The 27,059-nt window shown below is 40.0% G+C and overlaps 1 protein-coding gene across 1 annotated transcript in view; it reads left to right on the top strand.

The window, feature by feature from the left end:
• The window catches only part of PIK3C3 (phosphatidylinositol 3-kinase catalytic subunit type 3), a 329,375-nt gene that overhangs the window by 220,762 nt on the left and 81,554 nt on the right, over positions 1-27,059 (top strand). The window contains exon 21 of the mRNA XM_033935321.1: positions 2,551-2,625. Within this exon, the coding sequence (XP_033791212.1) occupies positions 2,551-2,625 (75 nt within the window). The remainder of the gene's footprint in view (positions 1-2,550; positions 2,626-27,059) is intronic.

The following is a 27,059-nucleotide window of genomic DNA, read 5'->3' as shown; positions in this document are numbered from 1 at the left end:
ATGTTCATACTGTAGCATGTTCAGAGTATGGTGAAATTTTTATACATACTAAATTGATATTAAGAGTGTGTGTGTATATGTATCGAGTTTCAAGTTTTATTTAAATTTTCTATCCCGCTCAGCAAAGCATGCCATCTAGATCAGTGGTCTCAAACTCGCGGCCCAGGGGCCACATGCGGCCCGCCAGGTACTATTTTGAGGCCCTTGGTATGTTTATCATACTCACAAAAGTAAAATAAAACTGTTTCTTGATCATCTGTCTCTTTAGCTATAAATGACAATATTATTATTAAGACTTAGTCAAAAGGAAAGATTTATAAACTAGAAAGAGTTTTACCTCATGCAAAATTGTCATTTCTTTAATAAGACATTAACTATTTTTTTCTGAGGCCCTCCAAGTACCGACAAATCCAAAATGTGGCCCTGCAAAGGGTTTGAGTTGGAGACCACTGATCTAGATGGATTACAACCGAAGGGCTCCTTTTACTAAACCATGGAAGAGCTTCTTATTGCACGGGCTGATGATGCAAATGCTCTGACGCTTATTCAGTTCCTATGAGCTTTGGAGCATTTACCTCACCCTCCCGCCTTAAGAATCTCTTCTGCAGTTTAGTAAAACCCAGTGTAAAATAGGAAGACATTAGTCATTACTAGACAGTATACAATAGTTTCAAGTTTATTCAGGCTTGACCAGAGTTGGAAACAGGAAAGTGGGCTAGATGGACCTTTGGTCTGACCCATGGTCTTGTGTTCTTACAAACTTCTTAAAGAATTCTCTAGATAACAGATTTACCGGTGTGCCTCAAGGTTCTGTTCTTGGGCCTGTTCTTTTTAACATTTTTATAAGTGATAATGTTCAAGGGCTGTCGGGTAAGATTTGCCTCTTTGCGGATAATACCAAAATCCACAATAGAGCAGATTCCTCGGATGGTGTGAATAACATGAAGAAAGGCTTAACAAAGCTTGAAGAATGGTCTAAAATTTGGCAGCCAAAATTTAATGCTAAGAAATGCAGGGTCATGCTTTTGGGCTGCAAAAACCCAAAGGAATGGTACAGTTTAGGGGGTGAAGAACTTATGTGCATGACAGAAGAGTGGGACTTGGGTGTGATTGTATGTGATGATCTTAAGGTGGCCAAACAGGTTGAAAAGGTGATGTTGAAAGCTAGAAGGATGCTAGGCTGCATAGGGAGAGCTATGGCCAGTGGGAAAAAGGAGGTATTGATGCCCCTGTATAAGACTGGTGAGACATCATTTAGAATATTGTGTACAATTCTGGAGATCATACCGTCAAAAATATATAAAAATGATGGAGTCGGTTCAGAGTTAGGCTACTAAAATGATGTGTGGTCTTCATCATAAGGTGTATGGGAACAGACTTAAAGATCTCAGTATGTATACTTTGGAGGAAAGGTGGGAGAGGGGAGATATGATAGAGACGTTTAAATCAAAACAAAATAGAAAAATTGGTATTAGCCAAGTGGTGGAAATACCCACTGAAAAACCATTTCACTTATGAGGAGAAAAAGCCTCAACTCAATTTTATATGCAGACGGCAACCCAATGAGTTTTTTAGCCGTTCTTATTATGTATCATAGGCAAAAAACTCCACGATTACTCAAAAATGCAATTTTTCAAAACAAGAACAAATCCCACCACTGTGCAGAGGAAAAAGGAAAAAGAACCAGAGACAAAGTTTCACTTATCTTCACAGATGCCATCAATCAGAACAGACACCGCCATCAGACGCGTTGATCTTCCTGCTGTAGCATGCTCAGCACTGAAATGAAGATAAGGAACAGATCTTAATGTCCAACGAGGTTCTTGTTTTGCCAACAGGTGGCTGCTTCAGGGAAACTCCCATTCTCTCCTACTCCGTTCACAATTTGGCTTCAGAATGGCGCCCAGATTATAGCTCCATGAAATGGTTTTTCAGTGGGTATTCCCACCACTTGGCTAATAACATTTTTTTCTGTTTTGTTTTGATTTATATTTTGTTGTTATCATTATTATTCTAGAGAGACGTTTAAATACCTACATGACATAAATGCACATGAGGGAAATCTCTTTCATTTGAAAGGAAACTCTGGAATGAGAGGGCATAGGATGAAGTTAAGAGGTGATAGGCTCAGGAGTAAGCTAAGGAAATACTATTTTACAGAAAGGGTAGTAGTTGCATGGAACAGTCTCCCGGAAGAGGTGGTGGGGACAGAGACTGTCTGAATTCAAAAAAGCATGAGATAGGCATGTGGGATCTCTTAGAGAGATAATAGTTACTACAGATGGGCAGACTAGGTGGGCCATTTGGCCTTTATCTGCCATCATGTTTCTATGTGTGCCTGTTAATCTGCGGAGACTAGACAATATTTTCAATTAAAACATTGAGTAGAAATATTTTATGCTGTTGCTGCTACTACTGCAGTTTATTGCTTAATCATAGGATTAAATATGTAGGGTAACATGGAACTTGATATATAACTAAAAACTGTTTTTCATAAAAGATAGACTGCCATCCCTTTTTTTAATATACCACTTTTTCATCTTATTGCAGCTGGCTATTGTGTGATTACTTACATCCTGGGAGTTGGAGACAGACATCTGGATAACCTTTTATTGACAAAAACAGGTATAGTACAAAAATAGATACAACCAGCTGACATTACTGTTAAGCAAAACAATTGATTTCAGTGTAGTATGCTGGTAAAACTCAGTTTTAATGCATATAATGTGATAAAGTACTGTATTATGAAGATACATGCACTCACTTCTCTGATGTTTTTTTTGAGTATACACACATTCCAAAACCCTAAGACATGCTAAACATATACAGTGGTACCTCGGTTTACAAGTGCATCGGTGCCTCGGAAACCGAGCATGGCTCGATTTACGAGCACCCCCCCCTCCCACAATCCGGCACCCCCCCCTGCCTCGAACCGGCACCCCCCCCCCCGCTACGATACGACCCCCCCCCGACACGATTGGGCACCCCCCCCGCCACGACCCCCCCCAACACAATTGGGCACATCCCCTCCCCCCCCCGCCGCTTCTTACCCTCATCTGGGCACTCTTGAAGATCGGCCTACTCGTCTGCTGGGCCTTGAGCATCTGAGCATGCTCAAGGCCTGCGAGTTCACGTTCTGAACGTGAACTCGCAGGCCTTGAGCGTGTCGGGAGGGGTCGGATCGTGGCAGGAGGGTTCCGGTTCGAGGCAGGGGGGGTGCCGGATCGCAGGGGGGGGGCCTGATCGCAGGGGGGCCTTCGAGGGGAGCAATGCCGGTTCTCGGGGGGGGGGGGGGAACGCATCAAAGGGAGTTTCCATTATTTCCTATGGGGAAACTCGCTTTGATAAACGAGCATTTTGGATTACGAGCATGCTCCTGGAACGGATTATGCTCGTAATCCAAGGTACCACTGTATAGTGTATATCCTCTATAATAATCCTCTAAGCGCACATGCGCACTTAGGAGGCTGTGCTACCTGATTCGTGCTGTGTCCCTCTATGGCTGTATTCGGCGGCTTGATGAGGCGTGCGGTGGCTTACAACGGCTGGTAGCGTGTGGCGGCTTGACGCACCATCTTGGACAGCTGTCGGCGCGTGGAGGAATTTCAGTGGTGGTTTAGGAATGGCTGGAGGGTGTCGTGCCGGTACTGCAGGTGAAAGGGGGCTGCTTTGGGGGAAGGGGTGTGCTGGAAGGGAGACAGCTTTGCTCTGGTGGGGGGAGAAAGACATAAGGGGGCCACGGAGAGACAGTCAGGGAGAGGGAAATGGGGCTGCTTTAGGGGGAGGGGTGTGCTGGGGGGCAGACAGCTTTGCTCTGGGGGGAAAGACAGAAGGGGGCCATGGAGAGAGAGGGAAAGGGGGCTGCTTTGGGGGAGGGGTGTGCTGGGGGGCAGACAGATTTGGTCTGTGGGGGGAGACAGAAGGAGGCCACGGAGAGACAGTCAGGGATGGCACAACAGAAAAATATAGGCAGGCAGGGGGGCCAGAGAGAGAGAGACAGAGAGATATACAGAAAGAAAGACAGGGGGCCAGGGAGAGAGACACATAAAGACAGACAGACAGACAGTGTCCAAGGAGAGAGAGAGAGAAAACAAACAAACCAGACGAACAGCAGCCAAGGAGAAAGAGAGAGAAAGAATAGCAGACAGAAAGAAAGACAGACGGGGGCCAGAGAGAGACAGACAGAAAGAATGGCAGACAGACAGCGTCCAAGGAGAGAGAGACAAAGAAAAAAAAACCAGACAGACAGATATCTACTCTAGCACCTGTTAATTCTGGTTCCTGACCCCTGGGAGATTCTCAGAGGGGGCAGGAGCTGGCAGGCCTTAAGCATGCGCAGATGTTCAAAGCCCTGCATTGGATCAATACCTAGCATTGGCAGCGGCAACAACTTTTTGCTTCAACAAAAGGGTAAGTGCGATGTCAGCTGGAGGGGTGCGCATGGAGGGCAACGGCATGAGTCATCTTAGGAGCAGGAAGATAGTGGCACCGGTGTTCTTCGGGGAATGAGGGCGTGTGACTACAGCATATGGGGGGCAACAGCATGGGTCATCTTAGGAGCAGGAAGATAGTGGCACCGGTGTTCTTCGGGGAATGAGGACGTGTGACTACAGCATATGGGGGTGCATATGGGGGGCAACAGCATGGGTCATTTTGGGGGTGGTAGGATTGCAGCACTGGTGTTTTTCTGCGGGGTAGGCATGTAACTACTTCGCTGGTGAGGATGCACAAGGAGGGCAACAGCACAGATCATTTTGGGGGTGGTAAGATAACGGTACTAGTGTTCTTTGGTGGGGGGAGTAGGTGTGTAACTACAGCACTGGTGGTGGTCATCAGGGATTAAAGAGAGGACAGCACCACTGGTGGTTGGGTGGTGGCTCAAATATAAACAGAGATCCTCATTTTTGGGCCATTTTATTGGCCTAAAAATTTTGATTTATATTCGAGTATATATGGTAATCTGATTTTTCCATTTACATCCTATTCAATTTTCTGACAGATATCCTTGAGGTATTGTTCTTTGTCTTGCTGAACTTGATGTTGAAACACTCAGTTCATTTGTGATCCTTTTTTTCTATCGCTGGAAAATTTTGTTTGTTGTCTTTGTTCTGATACTTTTCTGGTTTCTTGTGAGATCCAAGGCGATTTCTTGGCTTTCTTTCTCTTCTGGAGGTTTATTGTTGTTGTTTTTTTATCTTCATCACTAATTATGGTTTTGATATCATTGCATAACTCTTTTGGGCTCTCTCTTTCCTGTATCAAGAAAGGCAAATCTGTTGTCTAGTTTTATCTAGTAGTCTGATGGAATATTTTCAGTGTCATATTTTCGGAGGTCTCTAATGATCTTCTTGCAAAGCTTTACCTTGATCTTGCATGTCAAAAACTTGTGGTCGCTTCCACAATCAGCTCCTGGTTTAGTCCTTTCACTACTTTGTGGAGGGGCGAGTGCAGATGGAGGGCAGGAAAAGGAGCTGCACTAAGGTGTCTGAGCCCCTTGAGGTGCCGTGAGATCCCATGAGTTCCGCGAGATTTCCATTGTTCCTGTTCCCATGCAACTCACTAAGCTGAACAGATTAATTTTAAATAATCTGTTGTATTGTATACCCTGTTGATTCAGGTGTATAATACTCAGAATTTAATATGTTAGTATATTTTGTAGATATAAAATAAGCAAGAGAGAAAATATTTTCTCATGACAGCAGATTGGAATTAATGTCACCTGGAGCTTCCCCCCTCCCCCCCTCTGTATCAGTATATTGCAAAGAAATTAAGCAGACTTAAGTTTTCACCAACATTCCATAAAAACTGCTTGGTCTTTCTTTAAATAGAGTTGTTATTTTCAGTGAGTTCGCTGAGAATAAAGGCTATCACTGAGACTAAATAGATTGTTTCATCGTTGCAGACTTATGACTCATCTCACTTTCAAGGTAAATTCCAGTACAAGGTTTTTGTGATAGAGTAAAGCATCATATAAAGCACTGTATTCCCAAGTGGCAAAGCATGATTCAGCAATTGTATTGTAGCATTGTAACAGTGGAGGAGTAGCCTAATAGTTAGTGAAGTGGTCTTTGATCCTAGACAACTAAGTTGAAGTCTCACTGCAGCTCCTTCTGACCTTAGTCAAGTCACGTAACCGTCTGTTGCATTTAGGGCCTGATTCTATGTATGATGCCACTTAGGGAAAATGCTTGAGTACCTGATTGTAAAAATCGCTTAGATAACCTTGATAGGCGGTATATAAAATCCTAATAAAACTTGAAACTTGAAGCACGATTCCATAAGGTGTGTGTACTAGAGAATGACACGGTGGCGGTTTACCCGCGGCCACCGCGTTTAGCCACGGGTGACCCGCCGAAACGGGGAACGAAAACTAGCAGTCGCTGCGGCGACGGGGACAAGGCCATTCACTGCCCCATGGGGCAGTGAATGGTCTTGTCCCCACAGTGAGGCATGAAGGATCGCGCGGTCCCCGCAGCCCACACCCGCCTGCCCAATCGATCCTAGTGTTTAGCCAGCTCTCTCCCTTCTCCTCACCTTAGTTTGTAGGTTTTCTTTTTCGGCGACCCGCACACTATCGGAGAGCCGCGCACCCTCTGCTGCTCAGTTACGATCTTCTGCTCTGACGCAACCGGAAACAGGAAGTTGCAGCAGAGCAGAAGATTGAACACTGAGCAGCCGCACGTGTGCGACTCTTTGGGAAAGCGTGCAGGTCGCCGAAAAACAAAACCTACAAACTAAGGTGAGGAGAAGGGAGAGAGCTGGCTAAACATTAGGATCGATTGGGCAGGCGGGTGGTGGCTGCGGGGACCGTGCGATCGCTCGTGTTCCCGGCTCAAACTGGAAGGAGGGAGTGAAAGGGAAAAGGATTCTGGGCCAAGGGGATGAAGACGGAAAGAAAAACCCACAGCAGGAAAGAAAGGGAAGGACAGGCAGGTGAGCCAGATGCTAGAAGCAGGGGGGGGGGGAAGAAAGAGGGAAAAAAGCTAGATGGGGTTGAAAAGAAGAGACACACTGGTATGGAAGAGGAAGATAGGGGAAATCGACACAGGAAGGTAACAGAAAGAGGGGAAATTATGTGCATGGGGCATAGGGACAGAGACATAAAGGGGACATGCCATGGGGATGGTATATGGACACAGGGGGGAGGGGCAATGACAGATACATAGGGGAGATATTAGAAATGGAGAAATAGGAGCACAGAAGCGAGATGGTTTGTGGGGATGGGACAGGGACCGAGCTCGCAGGCTCCCAGTGGCTTGCACAAATTACATTGTAATGTGCCATGAAAATAAGAGGGAGGAAGGTAGATAGGCCACGCGAGAGGAGCTGAAGGGTGGTAGAAAGGAACAGATGGTAAAGGAGGGAGGGAAGGGTGGTGGTGGAAAGGAATAGAACAGACATTGAAGGAGGGTGGAGAGGAACAGACCCCCAAGGGAAATGTGGAAGACAGAGTGGGGAGAAGACAGATGCCAGACTATGGGGGAGAGGAGGGAAGAAGATGGGTGCTAGACCAATTGGGGGGGTGAAGGGAGAGGCACAGTAACAGCAAATGGAAGACGCAGAGAGAAGACACACAGTGGATGGAAGGAATTGAATGAGAAGATGTGGAAAGCAGAAACCAGACAACAAAGGTAGGAAAAAAAATTGTATTTATTTATTTATTTTTTGCTTTAGGATAAAGTAGTATATTAGTTGTGTTGATAAAAATTTATAAAGAAAGCTCTGCCAGCTGAACATCTCTTTCTCTAGTTCAGCAGCAGGAACTTTGATTTATAAGAAAGAATAAGCTAAATATTATAGTACTAAGGCTTATATGGATGCAGCGGGGACGGTGACGGGGCGGTGAATGGGATGGCAGTGGCGGTGACGGGGCGGTGAAAGGGATGGCGGTGACGGTGAAGGGAACGGCGGTGACGGGGCGGTGCAGAGGATGGTGGGCCGGGGACGGGGACAGATTTTTTTCCCCGTGTCATTCTCTAGTGTGTACCTGTAATAGAATTGAGTTAAGCGCCATTGTGTCACATAACCCTTAGGTGCAACCATTTAAGCCAGCTAAAGTCAGGCCTAGATATTGGCGCCTAAGTTGTGCATGGATCAATGTGCATAACTTTTAGGAATGCCCACAACCACCCCTAGCCAAATTCATACACTGCGACTGGCACATGCTTTTTATAGAAAATCATACTTTCCAACTTGTGCATGCAACTTTTGATTAGTGCTAATTAGCATCAATTATGAGGTGTTCGTTGCCAGTTATTGGCACCAATTAGTTAAGCTGGGTGCACAAATTGACTATATGCACCGATTTGTGTACACAACTTAAGGTGCCATATACAGAATTTGGGGGCTCGTATATACAGCGCTGCATACATCTAGTAGCATTATAGAAATGATTGGTAGTAGTACATAAGTTGAGCCATATTGGGTCAGACCAAAGGCCCATTTTGCCCAGTATCCTTTTTCCACAGTGGCCAATCCAGGCCACAAATACCTGGCAAAAACCCAAATAGTAACAATATTCCATGTTACTGATCCCAGGGCAAGCAGTGGCTTCCTTTGTCTGCTTCAATAGCAGACTATGGACTTTTCATCCAAGAACTTGGCCAAATCAATTTTTGTTAAACCAGCTACATTAACCGCTGTTACCAGATTCTCTGGCAACGTGTTACAGAGCTTTACTCTTCTCTGATTGAAAAAATATTTCCTCCTATTGGTTTTAAAAATATTTCTCTATATCTTCATCAAGTGTCTTTATAATTTTTGATGGAATAAAAAATTGATTAATTTGTACCTGTTCTATACCACTCAGGATTTTCTAGACTTCAATCATATCTCTTCTCAGCCGTGTCTTTTCCAATCTGACGAGCCCTAACTTCTTTAGTCTTTCCTAACACGAGAGGAGTTTCATCCCCATTATCATCTTGGCCCTTCTTTGAACCTTTTCTAATTCTGCTAAATCTTTTATGAGATACAGTGACCATAACTAAATGCAGTACTCAAGCTTCAACTTATTTTATTCTCCAAACAAGAGAGAACAACAGTAAAATAGTTCTTTTCATTCCCAGTTTTCCTAAAAAAAAATAATAATAGAGTTTTATCTCCTAGACTTGCCACAGTTCTGTTGGGAAGCTCCAAGCTCAAAATTGTATATTTTTTGTTGTTTTTATAATAAATTTATGAAATTATTATATTTTTTCTTCAATATCATGTGGCAGTTTCTGAGAAATCTTTGTTCTGTCATAAACAAAAACCATACTTGTTCATAAAGCGGTTATATCAGCCTTCAAACGGAACAAATTTGTTCCCTTAGTTTTATATGTGTCCTGTTTTGCCATTTGAAGGGCATGTAAGCGAATTCCTGTGCTTATAACATAGTATCCATTTTACCGGGACTCTAGAACCCAGCCGTTCAAGTCATCTTCAAGAACCTCAACAAGCCTTTTTAGATTTTGGCCTCTGATCTAGTTTGGCTTTCTGCTTTCTCCAATCTCATACTTGCCTTTAGTCAATGCCTAGTTCTCTGCTTGCAATTGAATTATTGCTCTTTTCTCTCAACATGACTTTAAATTTAAATTATGGTATGGTTAATATGTGGTTTTTCATGAAGGTGGGAAAGAATAGTTGTAGTTTTTAGTTTTTGAATCTATAAGGTTTGGTGAGTTATCAGCATTGGTTTGCAATTGAAATATAATAATGGTATTGGAACTCACTCCCAAATTATCGTAGAGAAGAATCCATACTGGAAAGATTTAAGAGTTCCTTGAAATATTTTCTCTTTAAGGATGCATTTGAAACTTAAATCCACTAGCCTTATCATGTCTAATCAACCGATCAGGGCTCATCAGCTTGGAAAAGAGACGGCTGAGGGAGATATGATTGAAGTCTACAAAATCCTGAGTGGAGTAGAACAGGTACAAGTGGATCAATTTTTCACTCTGTCAAAAATTACAAAGACTAAGGGACACTCGATGAAATTGCAGGGAAATACTTTTAAAACCAATAGCAGGACATTGTTTTCACTCAGAGAATAGTTAAGCTCTGGAATGTGTTGCCAAAGGATATGGTAAGAGCGGATAGCATAGCTGATTTTAAGAAGGTTTGGACAAGTTCCTGGAGGAAAAGTCCATAGTCTGTTATTGAGAAAGACACGGGGAAGCCACGGCTTGCCCTGGATTGGTAGCATGGAATATTGCTACTCTTTGGGTTTTGGCTAGGTACTAGTGATCTGGATTGGCCACTGTGAGAATGGGCTACTGGGCTTGATGGACCATTGGTCTGACCCAGTAAGGTTATTCTTATGTCCCTCAGTTTCTTCTAGTTTCATAAGAAATATTTCTAGTCATGTCCTGAGCAGCCAGGTTTGCTCATGGCTGGGTAAAGTGTACATGAATGATGGCACATGACGCAAAGTGTATTTAAAAAAATGTATTATTTTTATTTATTTCCATAACATTTATCAAAAGATTATTGCGTCTTCGGTGGGAGTCTTGTACAGGCGCCAAACACTGGCATTTCTGACAAAGAATCCCAATACAATAATTTGTTGTTCCCCAATATATATTTTCTGTCCAGTCTGACATCATTACTTGCCAGCCAATCACCTAATAGAGGCTGTCCTTAAGTTTGAACAAAGAAATTATTTTTTGACATCGAAATAAAAGTTTCAGAAATCATCATGTCCCTGTCAGCACCCGGAGGAGGAGGGGCTATTCCCCCCTGCTCCGAGTCTCTCAAAGACTGGTACAGTGTTTCTGTCTCTAACTATTTCCAGATGTTGCCTCTTAGGCTCCCTTTTAGTTTCTTATATCTTATATAAAACATTTGAAATTAACTACAAATCATTTTCTCACATATCGTTTATACCACTTATTGCACACATAATCACTCGTGGGATCCCACACACACATACCAACACACATATTGCATTCATATTTAATACAAGAAAGCTTTCTCTGTTATACCTCATTTTGAAATATGTAAGCTAATATGCTCCACCTAACCAGCTCAAAAACATCTGTTATCAATTAGACCATGAGGCTCAAAGCGGGAAAACTGAACAGAGACAGACAGAAAGTCACTGGCACAAAATGGAGTTACTAGCTCAAGATGGAGTTCTTAATCCCTCTAGAACAGGGGTCTCAAAGTCCCTCCTTGAGGGCCGCAATCCAGTCAGTTTTTCAGGATTTCCCCAATGAATATGCATGAGATCTACGTGCATGCACTGTTTTCAATGCATATTCATTGGGGAAATCCTAAAAACCCGACTGGATTGCGGCCCTCAAGGAGGGACTTTGAGACCCCTACAGTCTAGAAGTATGTTACGCATTACCTGCTTTCCTCTATGATTCTGCCCCACCTAACACCTCACATAAGTAGTGAATTCCCCTTTTCCTATGCTATATATCGGTTTCCTGGTCTTTTGTTTATTATCCTGACTTTTTCAAAGTTTTAAATGTGTTTGCTTGTATATAAGACCCTCTGATCAGAACTAGGAAGGTCTCTGTCATGCCCTGCTAACGCTTCTGCGCCGTGTGCGCCAAACCAGGCCTCTTCAGTCCCCTCTTTCCCCTTTGTTCCTGTTGGTTGTTGTCCAAAGATTGTCTTGTTTGTATTTCTGATTGTTTCATTACACCCCCCCCCCTCCCCATTTTTATTATTATGTATAGTTCTTAGAAAATTTTTATAAGCTTTTTTTAATCAAATTTTAAATAAACTTGAAACTTGAACCTCTATTTTTGTGAGTTAAACTGTGGTTTGGGGTGGATTCAGTTGTGAAGACCTGAGTTTTCTGAGGTTTAAATTTAAACTCAGCATCATATGACATCAATTTTCACTTTCCACCAAGACTAGCTATTCCTAACGGAAAACAACACATAAAAGAAACTGTAAAGGAAAAAGACAGTTTCCTTAATGTCCCCCAGGTGTGTGGAATTGTACCTATAGATATTGCCTTAACACACACTCATAGGTATACTGTAACGTAACTCATAGGTATAAAATGGGCTTCTTGGCATTCATCATGCATTGCAATAATTCCCTTAACACACATTGTGCCCCCTTAGTGATGGATCTTCAAAATAGTCGAGGTATGTGCTGTAGATAGGGCCATCTGGTACTATTTTTCATGACACACACCGTGGATGATCAATTTGGGCCACAGACACAGAAATAACTTGCTTTGTTCATCCACTTTCATTCGTTAGCAGAAAGATCTTTTGTTTTGAAAACTGGAAGCTTAGTTTTTCATTTCAGACACAGTGAGACCAATTCACTGAAGTGCAGTAACTTACACTACAGTTTAAATTAAACATTAAATTAAATTTAGAATTATAGTCTACCTGTGAGGAGACCAGATGATCCAAAGGGCCGTAGGAAGCTGGCCAACATAAAGAAGAGTTTTTCATAACAATTACAGAAATAAGTAGGAACTTATGTACTGTGGCTAGCTGGGTATCCTGTAATAAATTCACCCTTATGCATTTTAGCAACACATGTTCAAATTATCATGCCAATAAAAACTTCTGCATCTAAATAGTCTCAGAGATGGCAGAATATACCTAACTATGCATCAGAATGAGCCAGGATTTGATACTGTTGGTGGATTTCAAGACCATCTCTTCCAACATTCAGGCTGTAGCTTGCACTAATGCCTTGTGCAGATCCACTCACAGATCATTCACAATGTCCCAGCCTACTACTACATAACATTTCTACAGCACTGCTGTCTTGTTAAAATGTTTATTTTATTTTTATTTTTCCTCTAACTCTACTTTTCACTTCTCTATTACCCTCCAGGTACTTTAGTTAGATTGTGAGCCTTCGGGACAGTAAGGGAATTTTTCAAGTACCTTTCTTATTTCTAATCTTAATGTATATTTTCTGTAAACCGCTTAGAACCTAACGGATGTAGCGGTATATAAGAAATAAATTACATTACATTACATGTACGCAGTGCTGTACGTTAAACATTCACGAAACAGACCCTGCTCAGTAGAGCTTACAAGAGGATTTAGAAAATGTATTATAGATAATACAACTTCCTGACTAATAGGGGTAAACAAGGACCCATACATAGATCTCAGAGTTAACCGTATCATTTATCATTAAGTGATAGATAGACATATGATTTGTAAATTAGAAATGGTCTTAAAATGTAACATTCTCTGTGAAATTTGTTGCTAAAGAGTTGGCATCTAGTTGCATTTTCCACTCTGATAATTTGGCTATGTCTGTGAGATCACGTAAAACATGAAACAGTATTTTTTGTTGATTTTCTTAATTCCTGCATTATTAATCTTAAGTTTATGAAAGGGTGCTAAAAAGTTCTCAGCCCAACCAAGAAGGAAATGATGTGGAGCCATGAAGCTTACAAGTTATTCCACATATTCACCCCTAAGTTCAACACTCTTGGCACATCGTTTCTGTAATCCTTCCAAAAATTACTCTGATGTCTGGTCACTGAAATACTCCTTCGCTGCTGCAATGGCCTCCGAATCACTCAAAAATTGTCACCCTTTCAAACTCTTTTTAAGGTTTGGAAACAGAAAATAGAGCACGGTCTGGTGAGTAGACTATGCACTGTAACCCCAACTGCGTCGAAACATCCATCATTTTGACAACCTCTTGAGCAGGTGCATTGTCTTACAAAAAGAGAACTCTTTTCCACAGCTTCCCTCTCCTTTTTTCTTTCAATGTCTTCTTTATCACAGCAAGTTACAGTAGTATTCTGCATTAACTGTTTGGCCCCTTGGAAGATAGTCATTACAACACCTTCCTGATCCCAAAAAACTATGGACATGACCTTTCCTGCTGACTTTGGCTCTTGTATTTCCTTGGCCTTGGAGAATCTGAGTGTCGCCATTGCATGAACTGCTGTTTTGTCTCAGGATCATAGTGGTGCCAAAAAGTTGGTACCAACTCACTGAAAATGTTGCAAAATCAACTTGGAAGTGTCCGCTCAATGTCACTTCTCGTCAGCATTCAAACATTTGGACACCCACTTAGCAGACAGCTTCCGCATTCCCAGCTGCTCATGGATTATACACACAACACATTCCCTGGATATCTATAGTAACATAGTAAATGACAGTAGATAAAGACCCAAATGGTCCATCCAGTCTGCCCATCCATACCCTCTCTTTAAATTACTGATTTAATTTAAATTGTCCTTTTTCCTAGATATTTCTGGGCTAGAAACCCAGAACTCTGACCAGTACTGTACTTAGGTTCCATCTATTAAAGTCTCCTTCAAAACTCACTCCAGCCCATTTAAACCATCCCAGCCGTCAAAGCCCTCCCCAGCCCATCCTCATCTAAATGGCCATATATGGGACACAGACCGTGAAAGTCTACCCAGTACTGGCCTTAGTTCTTCAATATATACCATTGTTTTCTGATTAGAGATTCTCTGTGTTCATCTCGTGCTTTTTTGAACTCTGTCACTGTTTTTCTCTCCACCCCATCCCTCTGGAGCGCATTCCAGGCATCAGCCACCCTCTCCATAAAGAAGAATTTCCTAACATTACTCTTGAATCTACCACCCCTCAACCTCAAACCATGCCCTCTGGTTTTACCATTTTCCTTTCTCTGGAAAAGATTTTGTTCTACGTTAATACCTTCCAAGTATTTGATCATATCTCCTAGGGTATACATATTCAGGGCTTCCAGTCTCTCCTCAGACGTCTTTTGGTACAAACCTCCTACCATTTTCATTGTCTTCCTCTGGACCGCTTCAAGTCTTCTTATGTCCTTCACCAGATGTGGTCTCCAAATTGAACAGAATACTCCAAGTGGGGCCTGACCAATGACCTGTACAGGGACATCAACACCTTCTTTCTTCTACTGAACACGCCTCTCTATACAAACTAGCATACTTCTGGTAACAGCCACCACCTTGTCACACTGTTTCTTTGCCTTTAGAACTTCATACACTACCGCCCCAAGGTCCATCTCCCCATCTGTACATATCAGCCTTTCACCTCCCAGCACATACAGCTCCTCTAATTTCTAATCCCCAAATCATTACTCTGCTTTTCTTTGCATTGAATTTTAGTTGCCAGATATTTGACCATTCCTGTAACTTTTGCAGATACTTTTTTCATGTTTTCCACTCCTTCCTTGGTGTCTACTCTGGGATACACTGGGAGTGGTCTAAGACTCCAATTGGCTAGATCCGTAAGGCCCCTCCAGTGGGAAAGGCTTTTGGTATCTGACCAATTGAAGTCTTAGGCCACTCCCAGTGCATCCCAGAATGCACTCGGAAGGAGGCTTAAGGATAATGGTGCTGGTGGTCACAATGGCATTCAGGAGGAAGACTCAAATATAAATTGAAACCTCCATTTTTTTTGGCCCCAAAATCTTTGTTCATATTCAAGTATATATGGTCCACATATCTTCATTGAGTGTCCCCTAGTCTTTGTAATTTTTGAAAGGGTAAAAAAATTGATCCACTCATACTTGTTCTATACCACTCATGATTTTGCAGACCTCAGTCATATCTTCCCTTAGTCATTTCTTTTCCAAGCTGAAGAGCCCTAACTCTTTCTAAGAGTGTCCAACCTGCGGCCCCATTAAGTATTTTGTGCAGCCCCGGTCGAGAGTGATGCAGTGTTTTCCTCTGGTGCCCCCGGGTGTTTACAGTCTTGCCGGCTCCCTCTTCTATCTTGCTGCAGCATTTGCGCGTTTGTGTGGCCCCAGAAACATTTTTTTTCGGCCATTGCGGCCCAGGGAAGCCAAAAGGTTGGACACCCCTGCCAGCCCTTCCTCAAAAATGAGGTGTTCCATCCCCTTTATAATTTTGGCTGTTCTTCTTTGAACCTTTACTAATTTCACTATATTTTTTTCTGAGATATGGCGAACAGAAGTGAACACAACACTCAAGGTGAGGTTGAACGATGGAGCGATACAGAGGCATAATATTCTTGCGCTTATTCACCATCCCTTTCTTAATATTTCCTAGCATCCTGTTTGCTTTTTTGGCTGCCGCCACAGCGCACCAGGCAGAAGGTTTCAACGTATTGTCTACAATGACACCTAGATCCTTTTCGTGGGTGCTGAATCTTAAGATGGATCCTACCATCTACTAACTGTGAAGTAGGAATACGCATTGAAAATATTTGATATTGCGTTTATATCAAAATTTTAATAAACTTGAAACTTTGTCCACATTACATTTCATTTTCCATTTGGATGCCCAGTTTTCCAGTTTCCTAATGTCTTTCTTCAATTTTTCAAAATTCTATCTGTTTTAACAATTTTTATTAGTTTAGTGTCATCTGCAAATGTATACTCCCCTTTTACAAAACTGCGCATGAGGTTTTTAACACCAGCCAGTGCGCTGAATACTCTTCACTGCTTCGACGGTCATAAAGTTTCTATGAACGTTGGAACAGCGCAGAGCATTCAGCGCACCAGCTGATGCTAAAAACCTCTTATGTGGTTTTGTAAAAGTGGGGGTTAATCACCTCACTTGTCATTCCAATTTTCAGATCATTTATAAATACGTTAAATAACACAGGTCTACTATTCATCCTCCTCCATTGAGAAAAACAGCCATTTAACCCTACCCTCTGTTTTCTGTCCAGTATCTAATTCCTAATTCACAACAGAACATTGCCTCCTATCCCATGACTCTCTAATTTTCTCAGGAGTCTCTCATGAGGAACTTTGTTAAAAAGTTTTCCAAAAATCTCAATACATAACTTCAACCAGCACATCTTTATCCACATGCTTATTCACACCTTCAAAGTAATGATGTAAATTGACGAAGCAAGGCTTTCCTTGGCTGAATAAATGCTGATTGACCCATTACTTGATTGATGGCTATGTTATAGTTTCTTATTGTATTTTTCACTATTGAAATATTGTACTACTTTTCTTTGTGCTTTGCATCATCACTGGAATGTCCAGTCCTCTTATTCTGTGAACCGCCTAGAACTTTTGGGGAGTTGGCGGTATGGAAAAATAAAGTTATTATTATTATTAAGTCATGTTTGTCTATGTGTTCCATAATTATATTCTAAAGAAAACTGAATGGTAATCTATTAGTTGAGAACCATTACTAGAAGTCAAAATGAACTGCAGGTCATTTTCTCTAGTAATTAATTAAACAGGAACAAGCTTCAGATTATGGAGTAATTTTCCCATTCTGGGATTCCTTCCAAGAGAAAGAAACTTCTTTTCTCTTAATCCTGATTACTTTCCACTACATTATGTTAGGTGCCATTGACTCGTGTTCAAGTCTTAGCAACTTGAAGAACATCATCAATGATTTGTGGCAGAATACGGAAGTAGATTACCAGGCCTTCTGTGCAGTATAAATTTGATTTTGTTGCAACAAACGTGATTCTCTGCCCCAACACTGCACATCTACTGCTGCCCAGATGGGTGGTGCGTCATTAGTCTGACATCTCCACTGAAACCTGTCCGCCTTTGGAGGCCCTGCTGAAACTACCAATGGCATAACTTTCAGCTTTTCAGATGCACGCAAGCCCCAGTGGCACAAGCCCACATACCATGTTTCTTATGCCTTACCAACCACAACCATCTCTTCATTCTTTAGGTACTAATCAGTTCCTTCACTGAGGAAATTGGTTTTTGCTTCTTCCCGGGAATCAGCATGGCTCCTCCTCTTTGGAACCTGCTTTTACCATTTCCATTTTGAATCCTCATTGACAAAGTTTAAAGTATTTCAACTTGGCATTTTCAGAATTTGTTACCTAAGAATTTAAATCTTTCCTCTCTGCTTTATGCCTACCTTTTGTTTCTAGGTTGTTGACATTGCTGTTATTAATGAAATATTTTTTGTTGAGTTACCGTAATTTCTTATTATTTATCGCCTTGATGAATCTTGAATAGTGGTATACCAGATTTTTCAGATAAATAAACATCAGTCCTCTTCTCCGATACCATTGTCCAGGATCTGTCTGCATCAGTGTCCAAACCCCTTCTCCCATCCTTAGGATCAGACCCATTTCTAATCCCCAATCTCTTCCTCACAACTCCCATGCCATTCCCGCCCTTGTCCCAGCATCTGTCAGTGTTGGTTCCCTCTTCTATTCCCAGCTCTTGCTGCAGCCCCCAACCTTCTTTTCCCGTACCCATTCCTCCAGCCCCCTGGCTCACTTGCCTAGCACTTCTAAATCCTTCACTCGGCAACAGAAGCTTGTTCCTTTGCTCTCAACATTCTCTCTTTGTCATCTGATACTGTGGGAGAACCCCGAGAGTTAAGTACTTCTTGCTCTCACGCTTAAACTTTTGTGATGCCAGTGGCAGAGCTGGTTTTGAAACAGCTAGTGCGGTGGGAATAGAGCACAGGTGTCAAAGTCGGTCCTCGAGGGCCAGAATCCAGTCGGGTTTTCAGGATTTCCCCAATGAATCTGCACGAGATCTATTTGCATGCACTGCTTTCAATGCATAGTCATTGGGGAAATCCAGAAAACCCGACTGGATTCCGGCCCTCGAGGAGGGACTTTGACACCCCTGGAATAGAGGAACAAGCTGCACCTCATTCTGGTCTCCCTTTATAGAACGATCTATTGGTGGGTGTAGTTAAAATCTCCTCAGATTTTGAGCTTGTCAATTTAGAAACATGATGGCAGATAAAGGCCAAATGGCCCATCCGCAGTAACTATTATCTCTGTCTCCGAGAGATCCCGCGTGCCTATCCAAGCCCTTTTGAATTCAAACACAGCCTCTGTCTCCACCACCTCTTCTGGGAGACCGTTCCATGCATCTACCACCCTTTCTGTAAAAAAGTATTTCCTTAGATGCATCTAAATGGTTCTCTTTGAATTGAAATATGAAGTTCACCCTTGTTCCTATCTGTGGTAACTTTACATGAGCTGCACCTGGTTCTTTGGTATCACAAAATGTAGCACAGTAAAGATTCAGTTCCGCCAGTGTATTGATTTTCTTTTAACATATCTTTTTTTTGGAGTGGGTTAACACAGTACTCATTTTTTAAAAGCTTCCTTCCAAGTTGTCATTTTTGAAACTAACTAGTCTGCATCTTCTGCTCCCCTGAGAACAGCACTGCTAGCAAGATAATCACCAATACCTCATCTCATCTATGTTTCTCTTAAGTGCCTGGTAATGGCTGTGATGTCAAAGATGATATTGTACACCGCATGACTTAGATTATATCCTATTTATGTGAGGTAATTCTAGCACTATTGTGAGCAAGGCTGTTCTTTAGAGCCAGAGGAAATTGCAAAGGGATCAGCTTTAAAAAATGTATAATTGATACATAGTTTCTTTTGTGTTCTTTTAAAGCAGTGGTTCTTAACCTTGTTGGAGGTACTGAACCCCACCAGTTTCATATGCGTGTTCACCGAACCCTTCTTTATTCCCTTACTTTTGCCGGAGCTAGACTAGAATTACTCAACTTGGCATTGCAAATCATGCAATTAGGACGCTGACTCCCATCACGTTCCGTTATACATGTGAATCCATATTGTACATATTCGTCCGACCACTTTCGTATTTTGCTCGACATAGTAAGGGATTAAAATATTAAGATAGGTATCACACGACAGTTACAATTCGACTACTGTGCGCATCAAATCCCCTGCAGACAGATAGGCCAAGCGATGTTGCGTGATCACCTGCAGCCAATTATGGACAAGCGGGGCGTATCATCACGAATCATAAGCGCTTCGGTCACGTTCAATCATCTATCAGTTAAATCACAAATTTTGATCAGGAATTGATTGATGTATATAAGGCGTTAGTTACAGATTGATAGATCGAGAAACCGAGTACACGATCAGTCTTGATCAAAATCACTGAATAACTGATATATGATTGAACGTGATCGAAGCGCTATATGAGTCGGAGGTGTGTTTTGACCTCCGCCGAACCCGCAAGACTGACTCACCGAACCCCTGGGGTTCAGTCGAACCCAGGTTAAGAACCACTGTTTTAAAGTAAAGAATACAAAGGGTGTGGGATACATGTAGAGTTTCAAATGGAGAAAATAAGATATTTAAGTGTGATTTTTAATTAAAAAGTGTACTGTTAATATTGTATACACAAGAACATAAGAATAGCCTTACTGGGTCAGGCCAGTGGTCCATCTAGCCCAGTAGCCCATTCTCACGGTGGCCAATGTAATCTAATCTTCCATTTGTGAGTCGCACAAACCTATACAAGCTCAAGGCGACAGATCAAAGAGGAAGAGGGAAAAGAAGAGGGAAGGGAGGTGCCTAGGAGGAGGGATAATATACAGACGCTGAAACAGTTGTCAAAGGGGTGAGTCTTCAGGTTTTTCCTGAACGCGGTATAATTTGCCTCTTTCCTGATTGCTTCTGGGAGGCCATTCCAGGTTTTTACACCCAGATAATAGAGTGGAAAATTCATTTGTAGTGGAGGTATTTTGTGGATGGCAAGTTTAGTTGAATTCTGTTAAGGATTCTTCTTGATGTCGACCAAGCAGTAGCGAATAGTTGGATGAGGGGAGCCGCTGAGTTTCTGTACAAAATCTGGTGTAGGATGTATGAAGTTTTGAAGATTATTCGGGATGGTATTACCTGGCCAAAACCCAAGGAGTGGCAGTATTCCATGCTACTGATTCAGGGCAAGCAGTTGCTTCCCCCATGTCTGTCTCAACAACAGACTATGGACTTTTCCTCCAGGAATTTGTCCAAACCTTTCTTAAAACCAGCTACGCTATTCGCTTTTACCACAACCTCTGGCAATGCGTTCCAGAGCTTAACTATTCTCTGAGTGAAAACATATTTCCTCCTATTAGTTTTAAAAGTATTTCCCTGTAACTTCATCAAGTGTCCCCTAGTCTTTGTCATTTTTGACGGAGTGGAAAATCGATCCACTTTTACCCGTTCTACTCAACTCAGGATTTTGTAGACTTCAGTCATATCTCCCCTCAGCCGTCTCTTTTCCAAGCTGAAGAGCCCTAACCTTTTTAGTATTTCCTCATACGAGAGGAGTTTCAATCCCTTTATCATCTTGGTCACTCTTCTTTGAACATTTTCTAGTACCGCTATATCTTTCTTTTTTTTTTTTTTTCCTTCCCCTTATAACCCCATTGTATTATGTAACATCTTTCTTCTCTCATGTATTCTTTCCCCATGCTTCTCCAATTCATGATGTACCTTACTTCTTCTTGCATTTTGTAATTCGCTGATTGTCCAGCCTTCTTTCTATGTGAACCACCTAGAAGTCAGTTTGACTATGGCGGTATAGAAAAATAAAGTTATTATTATAGAAAATAAAGTTATTATTTTTTGAGATAAGACAACCAGAATTAAACACAATACTCCAGGTGAGGTCACACCATGGAGCATTACAGAGTCGTTATAACATTCTTAGTCTTGTTTGCTTTTTTGGATGCCGCTACACATTGGGTGGAGGGTTTCATCGTATGGTCTACAATGACAGCCAGATCTTTTTCTTGGGCACTAATCTCCAAGGTGGACCCTAGCACCTGGCAACTATTTTCATTTTACTTAATAAACATTTAGTCCGCATAGCTACACTTAGGGCTCCTTTTATCAAGCCGCGCTAGCGGGGTTAGCGCGTTGGACATTTCATAACGCGCTAACCCCCGCGGCCGGCTAAAAATCTAACGCCTGCTCAATGCCGGCATTAGCGGCTAGCGCGGCAGGCGGATTAATGCGCGGCAATACGTGCATTAAATCCCTACCGCAGCTTGATAAAAGGACCCCTTAATGCAAGGGTAGGGAATTCCGGTCCTCGAGAGCCGTATTCCAGTCGGGTTTTCAGGATTTCCCCAATGAATATGCATTGAAAGCAGTACATGCACATTGATCTCATGCATATTCATTGGGGAAATCCTGAAAACCCGACTGGAATACGGCTCTCGAGGACCGGAGTTCCCTACCCCAGCCTTAATGGTATCGGTCACGTCTTGCATTTTTAGAAGCACAAGCTAATAATAAAAACAGGGGGGGGAAAAAAGGCGCGGTAGCCGTTTTAGTGCACGCTACATGCTAACATGTCCAGGGTTGAGGGAAGTTTGAGACGGCAGCATTTTTTTTTTACTTTCTTTAGTTCATCAGACCGGAGCAGTTGTGGGACGCATTCCAGCAACTCCACCACTTCAGATAAGTACAGGCTGTTTTTTTAGCTTTTGAAAGAGAGGTGTGTGCGCGGTGGAATGAGACAGTGATGAGCTGTGATGGTCTCATTAACAACTGGCTCCGTGTTTATACACTTGAGTTTGGTTGTTGGATCTGAGCTTTTCACATTCACTAATATTTATATACAGTGGTGCCTCACACAACGAACTTAATTGGTTCCAGGAGCAAGTTTGTTATGCGAAACGTTCGTTATGTGAAACGCGTTTTCCCATAAGAATACATGTAAAAAAAAATAATTCGTTCTGCAGCATAAAATATGCTAAGATGACATAAAAAAAGATAAATTTTTGGTTATTATTTTTATTTAGATACATCTAAAAACATAATTGTTTTTTAAGCTGTTTTAAATCTTTATTCATTTTTTTGTGTTACAACAAGTGTTACAAATAAACTCAATAGAAACTTAAATACACACTTGACTAACTCATATATTAATATCAAGTTTAACATTAATATAATAATCCCCTGTCCCACCCTCCTTCCCAACCAATAATACATAAATCAATTTTATTATACATTCTTTAAATATTAATTTAGTATGTAATAATCAAAATTGAAAAACCCACCCCATTTCCCTCTTTATAATTATCTTATCATGGGAAAAGTTCATTAGAGAAATCATGTTAACGGTCTTCAGATGTTTCCAGTTTTATTTATGGGAAAAATTATCCTTCTTTACAAAAATCGGTTAATGGTCCCCATATTTTTTTAAATTTATTCATGTATCCTTTGTGTGTTGCAATAGCGAGTTCCATTTTATATATGTGGCATACCGAATTCCACCAGAACATATAATTCAATCTATCATGTTGTTTCCAATTGAATGTAATTTGTTGTATTGCAATTCCAGTTAAAATAAATAAAAGTTTGTTATTACTGGATGAAATTTGGCTTTTTGCTCTCATAGTTGTTCCAAATAATATAGTATCATATGTCAAGGCTACTGGATTTTCTAACATTCTGTTAATTTGGGGCCAAATTGATTTCCAGAATGATAGGATAAATGGACAAAAGAATAAAAGATGATCTAATGTCCCAATTTCAATATGACAGTGCCAGCATCTATTAGATCTTGAACTATCTATTTTTTGTAAACGAGTAGGGGTCCAAAAAGCTCTATGAAGAAGAAAAAACCAAGTTTGTCTCATAGATGCTGACACCGTACATTTTAGCCTCCAAGACCAAAGTCGTGGCCATTGAGATGCACTAATTTGGTGTTTTATCTCAATGCTCCAAATGTCTCTAAGACCATTTTTTGGTTTTTTATTTATATATCCGGATATTAATTTATACCACTGTGCGGCTTTGTGACCTATTGAGTCCATCTGGAAACATAAGAATTCCAAACTGTGATATTTAGCGAGATCTTTCCATTCAGGGAACCCTTTCTGAATAGATTGCTTCAATTGCAACCATTTAAAATATTGTGTTTTATTGAGACCAAATTTTTGTTGCAATTGTGAAAACTCCAGCAATTTATCATTTTTAATTACATCATCCAAAGTGCGAATGCCTGCTATCATCCAATGTTTCCAGATGACTTTAAAACCGCCAATTTTGATCTTGGGGTTTAGCCATATAGTTTGGTTGGTTGATTTACTAATTGGAATTTGAGTAAGATTACTTATGTATTTTAAAGTTTTCCAGGTATCCATAAATATTTTATGATCTTTGTATAACCTTGGCATTTTGATACCAATTACATGATTAAGACGTAATGGAAACATAAGCCTCCATTCTAGCCAAAACCAGTCTGGAATATTATCTGTGGGTTCTGGGAGGATCCAATACATACCATGACGTAAGATATAGGCTTGATGATACCTATAAAAGTTGGGAAAATTTACCCCTCCCTCCTTAATTGGTTTTTGTAATGACGCTAGAGCAATTCTTGGTTTTTTATTAAGCCATATAAATTTTGTCAAAGTCCTATTTATTTTTGTATAAAACGAATCTTGAAAGAAAACTGGTATCATCCCCATTTGGTAACATACTACCGGTAAAATCATCATTTTTACAGTTTGTACTCTTCCCCACCAAGATAAATGCAAAGGATTCCATTGCTCACACATTTCTATTACTTTTTGTAATAAGCATTTTTCATTAATTTTCATTGTTTCATCTACTGTTTTTGTTATCAAAATTCCAAGGTATTTAATATATTCTTCCTTCCAAACAAAAGGGAATGTATCAAATAAACCTTTTGTACAATGTATATTTAGTGGAAGAATCTCTGATTTATTCCAATTAATTTTATATCCTGAAAAATTTCCAAATTTCTCAATCAATTCGAGTAGATGTGGAATGGTGGATTCTGGATTCTTCAGATATAGTAATAAATCATCTGCGTAAGCAGATATCTTATATTCTTTATCTGAATGAGGTATACCCTGTATCTCCTTAGCTTGTTGGATAGCTAATATTAAGGGTTCTAAAACAATATCAAACAGCAAAGGGGATAAGGGACATCCTTGTCTAACTCCTCTCTGTAGATTAAATTTTTCTGAAAACGTATTATTAATATATAGTCTAGCAGAAGGGGAGCTATACATTGTTTGTATCATTTGTATAAATCCAGGACCTATACCAAACCATTCCATTGCTTGATACATAAAAGGCCATTCTACTCTATCAAAGGCCTTTTCTGCATCTAATGAAATTGCAAAAGTAGGTTCATTCATTTTCTTTGTTAAATATAACATATGGAATGTTAATCTGGTATTGTGAGATGAATGTCTTTGAGCAACGAATCCTGTTTGATGCATACCTATTATATGGGGTAGAGCTTTAGCTAATCTTAGCGCAAGTATTTTTGCTAATAATTTTCCATCTACATTTATTAAAGATATTGGTCTATAGTTTGAGACCAAAGTGGGATCTTTATTGGACTTTGGCAAAACAATAGTCAAAGATTCTGCTATAGTGCCTTTAATACAACCTTTATTGAGTTGATATTGATAAAGATTTAATAAATAGGGTAATAAAAAATTTTGATATGTTTTATAAAATTCCACTGTATATCCATCACCACCTGGAGCGGATCCAACTCTAAGGGACTTCAAAGCTGTTCCTAATTCTTTTAGTGATATTGGTTCTTCCAAACTTCGTTTTATATGTTCAGGAATTTTTGGACCCTCTAACATTTTTAAAAATTCAAAACCATCTTTTTCTTTATTTAGATAATTTTCGGAAGAATAAAGAGATTTATAAAATTTTAAGAATTGTTTTAAAATAGGTTCAATTTGTGTATATGTATTTCCATTTTCATCTTTTATTGCTATTAATTTTGTTTTTCTTTTTTTCGCTTTAAGATAATTTGCCAATATTCTTCCTGATTTGTTTGAATTACCATAGTACAATGTTTGTTGAGAAAATAAATCTTTCCTAATCATCTTAGATGAGATCTCATTATATTTACCTTTTAATTTTAATAATTCTTGTAGAATAGAATATTCCCATTTTTCTATAAGTTTTGATTCTAAATTTTTAATCTCTTTTTCTAAGATTAAAAATTGTTTTTTAATTTGTTTTTTTAGAAAAGCCGAATAAGAAATTATCTGTCCTCTAATTGATGCCTTAAAAGCATCCCATAAAGTTTCTCTGTTAATATCATCATTATCGTTTATTTGAAAAAATTCTTTCATTTTTGTTAGAAGATTTTCACAAAAGTTTTGGTCAACCAACAGTGTATTATCCATTTTCCAAATTGGTCTGTTATTATTTTGATCTGTAGTTTTAATTTTGATCCACACTCCACCATGGTCAGATAGAATAATTGGATCAATGGCTGCTTGTGTCACTTGATGTGCAAGATGATTTGAAGTAAAGATATAATCTATTCTTGAAAAGGAATTGTGAACATGAGAACAGAAAGAAAATTCCCGACCATCAAAATGAAGTATTCTCCATATATCTATTAAATCACAAGATTGAATCAAATTATCTAGTCCCATAGATTTCATAACTCTACTTGGGTTTTTATCTAATAAAGGATCCATTACAGCATTGAAGTCCCCTGCTACTATAAGATTTGAAGTAGCCAGTGGTATGATCAGTTGTTGAAGAGTTTTAAAGAATTCATTTTGGTTCGAATTAGGGGCGTATATATTGATTATCGTCATGGTAGTATTTCCCATATTCATTTCCACCATTATCCATCTTCCATGAATATCTGAAGCTTTTAGTTTAAATGAAGCAGAGCATTTTTTATTAATTAAAATAGCAACACCTGCTTTTTTCCCTATAGCTGGTGAGAAAAAACACTGTTTGACCCAGCCTCCTTCTAGCTTTTTAGATTCTATATGTGAGAGGTGGGTCTCTTGTATAAGGCATATATCTGGATCTTGCCTTTTTAAAAATGATAGTGATTTTTTCCTTTTTATCATATGATTTAGACCGTTAACATTTAAAGACATAATTTTAATATCCATTTATTTTTAAATATTCAGGTATTAAATTATGTATATTTTCCCAATGTTTTAAGTATTTCTTTTCTCTTTTTCCCTTTATTCCCATGATTATCTTATATATTTCCCTTTTATTCCCTCCCATCCCTCTTATCCCTCCCTTCCCCCCCTTATTAATTACGAAAACTTGGATACGCAGGTTTAGGTTAGATTTAGATAACTCCGACAAGCTATTAATAATTATCTAAAGTACTACCATTTTTTCTCTATTTCTGTATATTTTCTATTATTATTATTAATTATAAGAATAAGTAAAAAGTTTTTCATTCTTATGTATTGAAAGATTATTTTCTGTATTTGTATGTCTTTAAATCCATAAGAATGATTATATTAAATCACTTATATCTAAGAACATTTCAATTATAATTCAATTCTTTTCAGGTGGTATATTATATTTACTTTAAAAAGCTTTCCAATTTAGCCTCTTTCCTCAGAACTGTAACAAGAGTCTTCAGCACAGGAATCCCCTCATCTC

The sequence above is a fragment of the Geotrypetes seraphini genome, chromosome 1, assembly GCF_902459505.1.
Source record: "Geotrypetes seraphini chromosome 1, aGeoSer1.1, whole genome shotgun sequence".
In the NCBI taxonomy this organism is placed as follows: Eukaryota; Metazoa; Chordata; class Amphibia; order Gymnophiona; family Dermophiidae; genus Geotrypetes; species Geotrypetes seraphini.
Note: the sequence above shows the minus strand (reverse complement) of the source record. Positions and strands in the feature narration are given on the sequence as shown.